The sequence below is a fragment of the Mauremys reevesii genome, linkage group 1, assembly GCF_016161935.1.
Source record: "Mauremys reevesii isolate NIE-2019 linkage group 1, ASM1616193v1, whole genome shotgun sequence".
NCBI lineage: Eukaryota > Metazoa > Chordata > Testudines > Geoemydidae > Mauremys > Mauremys reevesii.
In genome coordinates this window covers 356448575-356462321 of record NC_052623.1, presented here as the reverse complement: position 1 = coordinate 356462321, position 13747 = coordinate 356448575, and the positions used below count along the sequence as shown (strand labels likewise).

General features: G+C 48.4%; 1 protein-coding gene across 1 annotated transcript; it reads right to left on the bottom strand.

Annotated features, from left to right (window-relative positions):
* Positions 1–12682: 12682 nt before the first annotated feature.
* On the bottom strand, positions 12683–13217 carry LOC120372574 (claw keratin-like). The gene has a single exon (XM_039489790.1). The coding sequence runs from the start codon at positions 13199–13201 to the stop codon at positions 12683–12685; it is 519 nt and encodes a 172-aa protein (XP_039345724.1). The 5' UTR covers positions 13202–13217.
* Positions 13218–13747: the final 530 nt, after the last annotated feature.

The window sequence follows — 13747 nt, the reverse complement described above, 5'->3', positions numbered from 1 at the left end:
ACAATCAAGTTTATTTGGTAACTAATTACAACCACCTTCACAAACAGCAACTCAGATCCTCCAGGCTGTCCTAGGAACCGTATAAAAGCGGTCACCACTCAGGGCTCTTCTAAACCCTTCTCTGGACTTCAGCTCCTCATTGAACTGGGTAAGTCCAATTCAACTCAATTGCTTTTGAACTCTAGAGGTGTGACAGTAGGGGTTATTTTCATGGAAAACCGAGTCTTACATGTACTCATGGTGATATTAATCAAGGATCAGGGTGTTCTTCCATAATTATCTTGTGTAGTGATTTAGTTACAGGAGCTGGTGGATTCATGATTTATTTTAGAGCAACATATGCAATTGGGAAAACTATTTCCTCTTAACTGGAAATAGATTTAGGGTATGGAAATCTTTTCAGTAACTTTAGAAAGTCAAAACTTTAGAAAGTCATTTAGCCATTTTCACTTAGCCGTATTAGGAAGAAAGTTTCCCAGGTTAGTCCAGAAAAGACGTATTAGGTGGTCTTTTACTTTCTTCAGATGCAGTTGTTACTAATCACTATTGGAGACAGGAGAATGGATTAAGCTGACAAGTGGTGAGATCCAGTCTAGCAATTCTTATGCTCTTTTCAGCAGAAATACCCCTTGAAGATGCCTTTCCTCAGATGATGTAATTTAGTGTCCCTGCATGGAAGTCAGAGGACCTGACCTCCCCAGCTGAGTAGCTTGTCCTTAGTGATTTCTTTGGAGAAAAGTAAAGTTTTCTGTGTATTCATTAGCAAGTATTGTTGCTAATGAATACACAGCTTTGGAAAATCAAAGCTTTGGAAAATCAAAGAACTACACTGGGATATCGGACTCAACTGGTTTGCACGCAGACGTTAAATCCTCAAACGAAAGGAAGTGATTACCATGATCCCAGTCATGTTCTCTTTGAGAAATGTCTAAAATGGATACAGAATGCCAGGTGTCCAGCATAGAAATAGTGACACTTATTCCAGTTGGCTGGAATTCCAGCCATTTCGAGGGGCTCAAGGGGGCCAGCTGAGAGTGAAGTTGAATGTGAGTGGACAAGAGGTATAGAAAGAGGCTATAGAAAGAAAGACATGGCCATGAACTAAGTCCACTCTTCCTTTCTCTCTTGGACCACACCAAGCTTTGAAGCCTTTCTTCCACCAGCCCTTGTACCTCCTCTTTACTCTAGACCCTGTTGTGTGTTTCAGGTTTACCTCCATCCCAGAAAGATGACTTTCTCCAGCCTGTGCTATCCAGAATGCGGGGTGGTCCGACCCAGTCCAGTTACTGGCAGCTGCAACGAGCCGTGCGTTAGGCAGTGCCCTGACTCCGAAGTGGTGATCAGACCCTCACCGGTTGTTGTGACCCTGCCAGGACCCATTCTCAGCCATTACCCTCAGGAGAGTGTAGTGGGAGCCGTAGGAGCACCTGTGGTCGGACCCGGTTTCGGGGGCTCATTCGGTTTGGGGGGATTGGGCTATGGAGGCCGTTATGGAGGATTGTATGGTTTAGGAGGATATGGTGGTTATGGCGGCCATTACGGTTATGGGGGATTAGGCGGTTACCTGGGTGGTTATGGTTATGGGGGATTATGTGGCTCTGGGGTATCTTGCCATAGGTACCTCAGTGGAAACTGTGGGCCATGTTAAACCCAGCAGGAACATCCATGGAAGAAGGAAGAACCAGGAAATGAACAGCCAGATACAGATTCACCCCTGACCATTTGGGCATGGCTTTCAGAAGTGCTGGGCAAACAGGGCTCCAGCTGAACTCAGTGGGAGCTGTGTGTGCTCAGCACCTTGGGCTGACAGCCATGCTGCATTTCTAATGTTACACTTTATGACTCTTTCTGCCAAGGCTTTCCCACCCGTGTGCTGATTCTCTTATTCACCTGTGGACTCATTCGGAATTCCATGCAGGCTGTTTACACTCACTCTGCAGTTTAAAGGAAATAGGGGCCTTAAAACGGGCATCAGCTACATTTATTAGTATTTTATGTCCCTTGAGAGTGGGAAAAAGAGACCTTGTTGGGAAGGAGAATTAGACCCTGTCTGTTCTATCCTTTCCACCAATACGTACCTTTAAGGTCTTGCTTTGACCTTCTCTGTGGCAGATGTTTAACTGAGAAGCTGCGTAGTCCTCTGCTTCTGTTTTGCTTTGTCTCACTTCTCACCGACTGGGTAATAAAAGTAGCTTAACATGGGTGCAGAGGGGACTTGTCAACATCTACAGCTGCAACAACGACAAAAAAAATTGTGTGTGAAATAGATCCCATTGAGGTGGGTGATTGGTTGCAACCTTTCTTGAAAAACTGAAAATCTGTTTGTTCCGCTCTAGTATTTTTCTTGTAACTGTGTACTGCAAATGTCACTTGCATTAAAAACTCTTGACGCATCACAATATCTGTCTTCTGGTTCTCCTTGTTCCTCCCTCCTTCTTTAAACATTGCCCTGGACAAAATTCATCCCTGAAGAACCAGCTGCATCAGGCACTTCTCAAGATGTGACTTTTTGAATCCCTGGAGCGATAGGAGAATTCAGCCCTAGAAGTAGTTTACAGCATTAGGAGGGGCTTCCATACTGGGGTGCAGTTCCACCTTGCATTACTGGCTCTAACAAAGTAAAGTTAACTCTGGCCCGAACTCCTTGAATGGCAGAGCAACTTTCAGGACAAGATGCCTTGGCTTCTAGAGCGCTTTGAAAGTTTGGCTCTTCACTAGGAAGCTCTTCCCAACAAGCACTACACAAATCCCCCTCCCTGTTCTATGGAGCTTCCCTTCCCCAGGGGTTGGGGGTTTCAGCAGGGATTATTCATACAGGCGAATGCTGGGAAAACTTTACTCACCTGACCATTTGTTATGGGTACTTTCTCTGGAGCCGTCAGATCAAATCACATCCATTTCCATCACTACCTCTCCTCCCGGTGCTAAGGCTGAATGTTTAAACCAATGTATCTCTGGCATGTCATTTGAGAGCATTTCCAGTAAAAAACTCTCCAACAGAGACTCTGCTGAAACATCACTATGGAGTCAGCAGCCGTTTTTTAGAATAATTATCCTTTTTCCAGGACATTCTTCTCTTCACCTCCGACGGGACCTCCAGTGACATGCAGCACGTAGCACCCATCTCGGAAGCAGGCTTTCATGGCAACCTAGTGAGAGGTGTAAATTCAACCAGCTCTGCTCCTTGACACCAAATTTGCACTCACTTTGCATTGCTGGAGATGAGCTGACAAGATTTATGGCAATGGAGCAAAACTAGTTCAGTTTCACACTGAGATTCTGGATTTCCTTGCACCAGTAAAACTCAGTGATATTAATCTTCTTCTGACTCTTTCCCCACATGTGCTCATCTCCTGGCCAGCAGAAACACCCACTCTTTGGTCAAAGTATGTTTCAAACACAACTGCCTGCCTCAGTTCTGCCTTTATAGAAAAACTACACTACACCAAAGTCACCTGCAGGAGTCATGAAAGACAATGGAGCAAATAATTAGGGAATCAGTTTGCCACCACCCAAGTGTAAAACCCCTTTGAGAACCCAGGAAGGCGCACTTAGGAATTCCTTCCTGTTGGGTACCCTCAAGCCCTTTGTGACAAAGTGGGAATGTTCTTGCTGTGTTATGTTAATGCTGAGTGTGGAGTATTGACCTGGGAAGGTTGCAGGGGAGTTGTGCTGGAACGGTCTGCATTGGGGAAGGGAGGATACCTGAGCATGTAACCTGAGAACCCAGGAGCGGGGTTGAAGGCCAGGTGATACCTCTGCCCGGGAAACTGGACAAAGGCTCGGGGGGCGGGGGAGCCAGGGGGAGGCTGAGTGAGAGGCTAAAGGCAGTTTCAGTTTTTGGAACAGGCTGGGAAATGGAGAGGGGCACCCCAACGGGGCTTGGGCTTCTCAATGGGGCTGTGGCCTCCCTGGGGGCCCCAGATGGACGTAACTAAAGGAGGTCCTGTTGTCTGTACCTGCAAGGCCTGTTTTGGACTGTGTTCCTGTCATCTTACTAAACCTCTGTTTTACTGGCTGGCTAAGAGTCACATCTGACTGCGAAGTGGGGGTGCAGGACCCTCTGGCTTCCCCAGGACCCCGCCTGGGCGGACTCGCTGTGGGAAGCGCACAGAGAGGCATATGCTGAATGCTCCAAGGAGAAACCCAGGAGGTGAAGCCGTGTGAGCTTCTTGCTCTGCAGACAGTCTGCTCCGAGGGAGAGGAGGCTCCCCAGAGTCCTGCCTGGCTTTGTGGGGAGCAGTTCCAGAACATCGCCGGGGGACTCCGTGACACCCTTACATCCCCTTTCGGGGAAGACCTGAGAGAAAAAAAAGGAAATCAACTGTTACCACCAACTAATTAAACAACATGTGCACAAACCTCTTAAGACACAAAAATCCAATTCTGTTCTTTAAAAAGGTACATTTTATTAATAAAAAAAAGAAGAAAATACAACTGAGAATTCAGGCTTTTGCTCAATTAAAAAAAAACCCTACAAGGATTAACCATCACAAATAGCTCTCTTGAGATCCAGCCTAAAGGATACAAGCAAAACAAAAGCACCTGGGGTTTGCACCGAGGAATCCACAAGCTAAAAAGAAATAATAGAGATAAACCTAATTGTGTCTTCCTAAACATTTCCTGATCTAGTTACATATATACAGGGCCGGATCTAGGTTTTTTGCTGCCCCAAGCAAAAAAAAATTTTGGCTGCCCCCCACCCCAGCCCTGGGTTCCCCCGTCTTGCCCCGCACTCTCTTGCTGCCCCTGATCTGGGTTCTCCCCCCCCGCCACCCCAGTGCTGGGCTCCCCCCTTTCCCCAACAAGTGCCCACCCCCCACCCCAGCCTGGGCTCTCTCCCCAACCTGCACCCTCCTGCTGTCACAGCTCTGGGTCACTGGTAACTTGCACCCAGTCCCAGCTGTAGGTCTATTCAACCAATTCCCCCAAATCGGGCCCCATGCTCAGTGAGAATCCCTTCCCTGGCTAGAGGTGCTTTTTAAATTTTTACTCACCCGGCAGCGCCCTGGGTCTTCGGCAGCACTTCGGCGGCGGGTACTTTGCTCACTCCGGGTCTTCGGCGGCACTTCTGCGGCGGGGCCTTCAGTGCCACTGAAGACCTGGAGTGAGTGAAGGAACCGCCGCCGAAGTGCCGCCAAAGACTCGGAGCACCGCCCGGTGAGTACAAGCCCCACATGTTTTGTTCTGTTTTTTTAAATCATCCCTGCCAGGGCCCTGTTGAAACTGTTCAACTTGAGCCCTGCACTTCCTAAAGCCGGCTCTGCTTGCACTCAGGGTGGGTCATTCAGCAGGAATTTTGGATGTGCACAGAACACAGACAGGATTGGTTCCCATATGGTTACAGAACTGCAGTAAAGTGGAACAATTTTCAGCTTGTGTGATTGGAGGATATCTGGATGCATATTATAAGACTGTCCTACATAAATGAGGAAAAGTTGAGCTGCCTTTATTATCCTTTTGCTCCACTCTTTGTTTCTATGGGGAATTTGAGAATGCAATATCACTGTCTTCCTTTTAAAAAACTAAAACTAAAAAATAATAGTAAAAAAAAACTAAAAAAAATAAAAATAAAAAGGCAATGGCTGTCAAAAATAGCAATTCCAGTCCTAAAAACTACTGGGAAGCATTTCTTGCTCAATTTTATCCTCCTTTTACTACAGCAAGTTACAGTGGATCAGTATATTTGATTTGAGAGAAATGAAGTCAACAGCTGCTCGAATTGAGCTTGAGCACTCCTGAATTTTGAGGGTGTTCAAATCTGGTAGGCAGCTGCTAGATTCCCTTTCTGAATATTAGCTAAACCTGGAAAGGAAAAGTCAATTTCTGTTTCCATGGCTCAGCAGTGGAAATCCTCCTAAGTGCTCAGTACTTTATCTAAAACTGCCCAGGTAGAGAGACTCCCCTCCATTACTTTTCATTTTAAATTCTAGTGGGATCCATGTACCTCCCTTGCCAGGCTTCAGATAGAGAGGGGCACTGTCCATTTAGTCCACCCAATTCCTTCTTTGTGGGCTGCAAGGTGAGGTCACACCAGTATCCCTCAGCCAGTCTGGGGATGTCTTCTGAAGGGGATATCTGGGGCAAAGCCTTCTACTCCTTGGCACACTTGTTCCCCATTCACAGTGCCACCCCTTTCAACTCGCAGCATGGCTGGGCTACCTCACTCCCTCCCCCTCCCTTTCCTGTTGATAGCTACCAAGGGATTGCTGGGAAATGTAGTTCTTTCCCTGCTCCAGTGCTGACTCTATAGGCAGGGAGCTAGGCAAGGAACTACAGCTCCCAGGGTCCCATGGGTTCTCAGCTCCCAGGCTGGATCCCCAGTTGCTCTGTGGCTCCACTCCTGCAGGGTTGTGAGAGGGGAGCAAGTGAGTTTAAGAAAAAAAAAAAGAGGATGGCTGGAATGCCGCCCCCTGCAAATGTGCTGCCCCAAGCACCTGCTTGTTTTGCTGGTGCCTAGAGCCGGCCCTGCATATCTGGGGTTTTAGATGAATAGTTTCTAGGTATGATAGTGATGATTTTTCATGCCTGGCCCAAGCTTCTCACAGCATAACTGCCCCCTGTCTGCCTCTCCCTGAGAACAACAACAGACAGACAAAAGGGGGAGTCTTGTTTCAATTTTTAAAAGTTCTAGCCTTCCCATTGTCTCTTTTGGCCAGGTGCCCACTCACTTCTCTTTACCTATGCAGAGCAGTGAGACTTTTTATTACCCTTTATAGGGAGATAAATTAGAGATCAGCTACTTAGAGGGATTTTATAGCTCCTGGCTGGCGGTGTGTCCATAAAAGGGAGCTACACCCCACTCACCGCTTCTCCTTCATTTATCACAGCTTGGGATTTCCAGTCCATTAAAAAAAATGTCACATAGGACATGACTGGAATAGCATTAATAGTGCTTGTTTCCTTGTTAACCTGTAACCTCTATGGACAAACGAGTTCAGTCCAGCATCAGAAGATGGGTACTTTGGTTTGGAAACCTCAGCGAGTCACCAACACTTGCTGATGAAATAACAAAGGTGGATTTTTTTGATCCAAACAAAATACAAACCCCCAACCCCTCCCCGGTGTAAATATGCTCTGTTCCACTGGCTTCACTGAAGCCACACTTAGAGCAGATGAGGCTCTGCACCTAGATTTACTTCTTCACACAAGAACGTAGCAGTTGCTAGGCTGGAAGAGACGAGTGGCCCATCTAAGGCAGTATCCTGTCTCAATGAGTGTCACTCACCAGCTGCTTCAGAAAAAAGCAGAAGAACAATGACTTAGTCCTTTAGAGAGCAAATTTAGGGAGTTTCTTCCAAAATCCTGAATTAAAAATTGGGGGTGAACGTTTTCAGAGCTCCCTAGGGGATTTGAATGCCCAAGTTCCAACTAAAATCAACAGGATCTACTGTCCCAAATGCATGTCTTGCTCTTAGAATCCAAACAATTTCTAAAGCATGAAGAAACAAACACCAGCAACTCGATAATGAAAATAAATTGAAAAACCCTAAACCCTCCCCATTGTTATGAATCACAGAGTGTCTGTGCAAGATTCAGTCCTAAATTAAAAGGATCCTTAGCACATCGTGTGAATGATTATGGAGAGCGTGAGTGGAACAGGACTTTTTTAGTTCACAGAGAATAAGTAAAAGTGGTTAGAAGACTCCTGAGCATGAGCGTTTTCAGACAGTTTTTTAGACTACCTGGAGCACTCAAGAGGCCCTTTGTTCCTGCAGGTCTAATTAGTTCCAGACCAAATTTCGATAACTTCTTCCATTGATTTAATATTTTTCTGCTGTTTTTCACAGTCAGTTTGTTCTTAAGTCCGCATGGCCTGATGTGCACATTACACCCTGCAGCTCTTTCATCTGCAAACTTGAGCTACAGGAGAATTCCCCATAACTGTTCTCTTTCTAGGACAGCTAAACCTGGCAAGGGAAATACCTGTGTGTGGTGCTTTAAGGGGCCAGCATTTTCTGCTTTGGAGTGGGATTTTTTTTCAATATGAAGATATACCTATCTAATAGAACTAGAAGGGACATTGAAAAGTCATCAAGTCTACTCCCCTGCCTTCACAGCAGGACCAAGTACCGTCCCTGACAGATTATTGACCCAGATCCCTAAATGGCCCAAAATTTACTGCCATTTCCCTTTGAGAGTAAGTTTTAATCTATTGATATGCATGATTTGCACCGTTCCTCTGCCACTGGACTTCCTTATGTAAGCAGAGTCAGAATGAGCTCTACCCTGATATCTGGTGGTGAATTATGGCGAGTGTGGAAAAGAATTTCAGGGGCTGATCTTGTTTCAATAGGCACACCCACTCCGCCTAGCATAGCCCACGGCAGCCTAAAATGGTCACTTTGACAGCTGTGGGGTCCTCAATTTCTCTGTTATTGGGGCAGGAGGAATAAAGTGTTGTTACACTGATTATGTGAATGAAGGACTATGAACCTGTTTTATGACAAAGGGTCTCACCATCAACTAAGTAGCACGCGCTAGACAAGGGACATGGGTTCCAAAACCCAGTAAATGGAGAGAGGTTGGGGACTGGTGTGTGTACCTGATGGTATGAGCGCTCTTTGAGGGCCTGGAACACCAATTGCATCTCCTTTTCTCTCTCCACTGTTGAATAGCAGAGCTAATTTTGATTCAACTAGGAATCTAGCTGGAGGCTGCTGAGTTGAATTCACTTTGGGCCAATGGTGCACCGGCACTGGGGCTCCCCTACTGCAAGCTGAAATCACTAAAAGAGCTAAACTTACTGAGCTGAGTGCTGTGTAAACTAGTCGGGGAGCCTGAAGATATATTGCTAGTGGCTGGCAGAGCAGAGCAGTTTGCACGACGGTTGGAGCGGCCCACAGAACAGTGAGCAGAGCAGGTTGTGGGATGGTTGAACTGGCTCACAGAACAGTGAGCAGAGGGAGCAGCTCACAGGTTGGTGGGTGGAGTGGAGCTGTTCGTTGTGAAAGCTGCAGCAGATCTCCACGGAGAGGTGGGGAAGTCAGCCTCGGACCACATAAGGTGCCCCTTAACACCCCTGTGTGCCCCCCCATTTCCACCCAGGCTGGGGGGGTAAAACTCTGCAGATAAACTTTTGAATTCTGGGGAAGCACTGACCAGGGACAGAGACTTTTGGGTTGTTGGACTTTGGGGTGGTTAGACTTAAGACCCTAAGGGGAAAAGGACATCGCCAAAACTTACTTAGTAGGTCTTTGGCTCATGGTTTATGTTATGAATCCTGTTTGTGGTGTTCAGGGGTGGCTCTAGACCCCAGCGCGCCAAGAAGGCGCGTGGGGCGGCCCTTTCCCGGGGGGGGGCGGCATTTGGCTCCGGTGGACCTGCCACAGGCATGCCTGCGGCAGGTCCACCGGAGCCCGGGACGAGCGGACCTGCCACAGGCATGAGTGCGGCGGGTGCCGTGGTCCCGCGGCTCGGTTGAGCTCCGCAGGCATGCCTGCGGCAGGTCCACCGGAGCCCGACGAGCGGACCTGCCGCAGGCATGACGCGCGGGCCGTGGTCGCGGCTCGTTGAGCTCCGCATGCCTGCGGCAGGTCCACCGGAGCCGACGAGCGGACCTGCCGCAGGCATGACTGCGGCGGTGCCGTGGTCCGCGGCTCGGTTGAGCTCGCGGGCATGCCTGCGGCAGGTCCACCGGAGCCCGGGACGAGCGGACCTGCCGCAGGCAGGCTGCGGGAGCTCAACCGGAGCCGCGGGACCACGGCACCCGCCGCAGTCATGCCTGCGGCAGGTCCGCTCGTCCCGGGCTCCGGTGGACCTGCCGCAGGCATGCCTGCGGGAGCTCAACCGGAGCCGCGGGAAGAGGGGACCCGCCGCGGGACCGGGGAAGGGCGGCGCAGCGCACTGCGCTGCTTGGGGCAGCCTAATATCTAGAGCCGCCCCTGGTGGTGTTTCCCCAATATGATGCCACATTGGGGGGGCAAACAGGGGTGTTAAGGAGTGCTGTGTGCTCTCCGCAAGCTCGTCGTCCTCCTCCTCCTCCTTATCTTCCCCATCTGCAGAATCCTCAGGTATGGCTGAGATTACCCCCTCCTCGGAATCCATGGTCAGGGGTGGGGTAGTGGTGGCAGCCTCCCCTAGAATTGCATGCAGCTCAGCGTAGAAGTGGCATGTCTGTGGCTCTGCCGCGGACCTTCCATTTGTTTCTTTGGTTTTCTGGTAGGCTTGTCTGAGCGCCTTAATTTCATGCGGCAGTGTAGTGAGTCCCTATTGTGGCCTCTCTCCATCATCCCCTTGGAGATTTTTTCAAATGTTTTGGCATTTCGTCTTTTGGAACATAGTTCTGCTAGCACACAATCATCTCCCCATATAGCGATCAGATCCAGTACCTCCCATACAGTCCACGCTGGTGCTCTTTTTCGATTCTCGGACTGCATGGTTACCTGTGCTGATGAGCTCTGCGTGGTCACCTGTGCTCTCCATGATGGGCAAACAGGAAATGAAATTCAAAAGTTCGCGGGGCTTATCCTCTCTACCTGGCCAGTGCATCCGAGTTCAGATTCCTGTTCAGAGCGGTCATAGTGGTGCAATGTAGGATAGCTCCTGGAGGCCCATACCGTCGAATTGCAGCCACACTAACCTTAATTCAAAATGGCCAAGTCGATTTTGGCACTATTCCCCTCAGAGGGGAGGAGTACAGAAATCTATTTTAAGAGCTCTTTATGTTGAAGTAAATGGCTTCGTTGTGTGGACGGGTGCAGGGTTCATTCGATTTAACGCTGCTAAATTCGAACTAAACTCGTAGTGTAGCCCAGGCCTATGACTCTATGAGTCTAACGCCACATGGGGTGAGGAGCACATTACACCCTGCAGCTCTCTTTCCTCTGGAAACTTTCTAGGCCAGCTACATTCCTGTGATCATTCTCCTGATTTCACTGATGCTGCAGTAGGATATTTGGGAGCCTTGAACGGGAACTGTCCAATGCAAATCAGGAGCAGTGGTGAGCATGGGGTGAGTAATCACTGTGACTGGTTTTATTGCTGACTGTCCACTTGCCCCCTGCGTAACCTTCCCCTCAATGGGCTTGTTCACCTCCACATAAACCAGACCTAATAGTGATACTATGCTCGATGATCAGAGGCTTCCTGAAATCAACGGACTTTGATTAAAGTCTCCTTCAAGTTGTGTGGCTGCACAGAGCTGTATTATTTTCATAGTAGATTTTTTACGTGGGATTAGGTGCCCCCCAATTGTGGACTAGAATTCAAAGGCTCTGCCAACAATATTTTTGGTTTCCTTTTGAAAATCCCTTCTCTCTGCCCCTACCTATTGCACCCCTTCAGAGAGAGCCCGCCCTGGAGAAGGGGGGTTGGGAACACACCGGCTGACATTGGAGTCCCAGACTCCCCGTGCCCTGCCAGATGGGAGCGGGGGAGCTGAGCAGGGGAGAGCCCCATCGATCGAATACTACAACCGACTCCGCAGACAAGACAGACAGCACCTCTGGTTCTGGGCACACTGACCCCACGTGTCTCCAGAGGCGCTGTCCAGAGGCCCCGAGGAGTCTCCGTGGTGCCAGGTGACGACCTCTGCTGGTGGCACCAGCACAAGCATCAAGGTGGCGCATCTCGCAGACCTTGGTAACAGCTATTCTTCAGTCGTTATACTTCAAAGACTCACAAACACTCTTATCGTGGACCATGTGACTGCTCTTCTTAAAACCATAGAAAAATTTCCATTCTAAATGGAAAATGTGTCTGGTCTCTGCAGGAAAAGATACTTTGCTAAAACAGGTAATTTAAAGAGGAACTCCGCCATTGTACAGACAGCCCTCATAATGCTATGAACCACTGCAATGGTTCCTCTCATTCCATTGCTTAGAAAAGGTGCATCTTGAGAAGTACCTGGTGCTGCCTCCTATACAGGGATGAATTTCATCCAGAACAATTTTTAAACAAATAGGGAGGAACAAAGAGAACCAAAAGACTGATATTATGATGCAGCTGAGTTTTTAATGCAAATGAAATCGGCAGTACACAGTTACAGGAAGAAATACTACAGAGCAGAAAGAATGTATTTCCACTGTTTCAAGAAGAGCCGCGACTGATTACAGGTCTCAATGGGATGTAGTTCAGACACAATGTTCTCTTTGCGTTGGTGCAGCTGCAGAGGTTGACAAACATGTCCCCTTTGTAACCATTTAAGTGTATTGCTTTACCCCAATCCGTGGGAAATGAGACAAAGCCAAAGAGAAGCAGAGCTTCTCCATCAGACATCTGCCGCAGCAAAGGTCAAAGCAAGTCAGTAGAGGTACGTAGTGATGGAAAGGATAGAACATATAGGACCTAATTCTCCTTGACAGCAAGGTCTCTTTTTCCCACTCTCAAGGGATTTAAAGTGATAATAAATGTAAATGATGCCTATCTTAAGGCCCCTGTTGCCTTCACCCTGCGGGGTTGGTGTAAAAAGCCAGAGTGTAATTCAGAATGAGTCCACAGGTGAATAAGAGAATCAGCACACGGGTGGGAAAGCCTTGGCAGAAAGAGTCACAAAGCGTAGCATTAGAAAGGCAGCATGGCTGTCAGCCCAGGGTGCTGAGCACACACAGCTCCACTGAGTTCAGCTGGAGCCCTGTTTGCCCAGCACTTCTGAAAGCCATGCCCAAAAGGTCAGGGGTGAATCTGTATCTGGCTGTTCATTTCCTGGTTCTTCCTTCTTCCACGGATGTTGCTGCTGGCTTTAGCATGGCCCACAGTTTCCACTGAGGTACCTATGGCAAGATACCCCGGAACCACATACTCCGCCGAAACCATAACCACCCAGGTAACCACCTAGTCCCCCATAACAGCCTAATCCCCCATACCCATAAGGGTAGCCGTAACCACCATATCCGCCTAAACCGTACCATCCTCCGTAATGGCCTCCATAGCCTAATCCCCCATAACCGTAAGGGTAGCCATAACCACCATACCCGCCTAAACCGTACCATCCTCCGTAACGGCCTCCATAGCCAAATCCCCCAGGACCGAATGTGCCTCCAAAACCGGGTCCGACCACAGGTGCTCCTACAGCTCCCACTGCACTGTGTTGAGGGAAATTGCTGAGAATGGGTCCTGGGATGGTCACGACAACTGGTGAGGGTCTGATGATCACTTCGGAGTCTTGGCACTGCCTAACGCATGGCTCGTTGCAGGTACCAGTGACCGGACATGGCCGGGCCACTCCGCATTCTGGATAGCACAGGCTGGAGCAAGTCATCTTTCTGGGATGGAGGTAAACCTGAAACACACAACAGGGACTAGAGTCAAAAGAAGGTACAAATGCAAAGAGGATGTTCAGAATCATTAAAAAGGGGATAGAGAATAAGAAGGAGAATATATTATTGCTCTTATATAAATCCATGGTACGCCCACATCTCGAATACTGCGTACAGATGTGGTCTCCTCATCTGAGAAAAGATATACTGGCACTAGAAAAGGCTCAGAAAAAGGCAACTAAAATGATTAAGGGTTTGGAGAGGGTCCCATATGAGGAGAGATTAAAGAGGCTAGGACTCTTCAGCTTGGAAAAGAGGAGACTAAGGGGGGATATGATAGAGGTCTATAAAATCACGAGTGATGTGAGAAAGTGGATAAGGAAAAGTTATTTACTTATTCCCATTATACAAGAACTAGAGGTCACCAAAGGAAATTAATAGGCAGCAGGTTTAAAACAAATCAAAGGAAGTTCTTCTTCACGCAGCACACAGTCAACCTGTGGAACTCCTTGCCTGAGGAGGTTGTGAAGCCTGGACTATAACAGGGT

What these genes read in the sequence shown, in the direction of transcription:
- LOC120372574 (XM_039489790.1), bottom strand. Translation starts at nt 13,201, where the DNA reads ATGACTTGCTCCAGCCTGTGCTATCCAGAATGCGGAGTGGCCCGGCCA.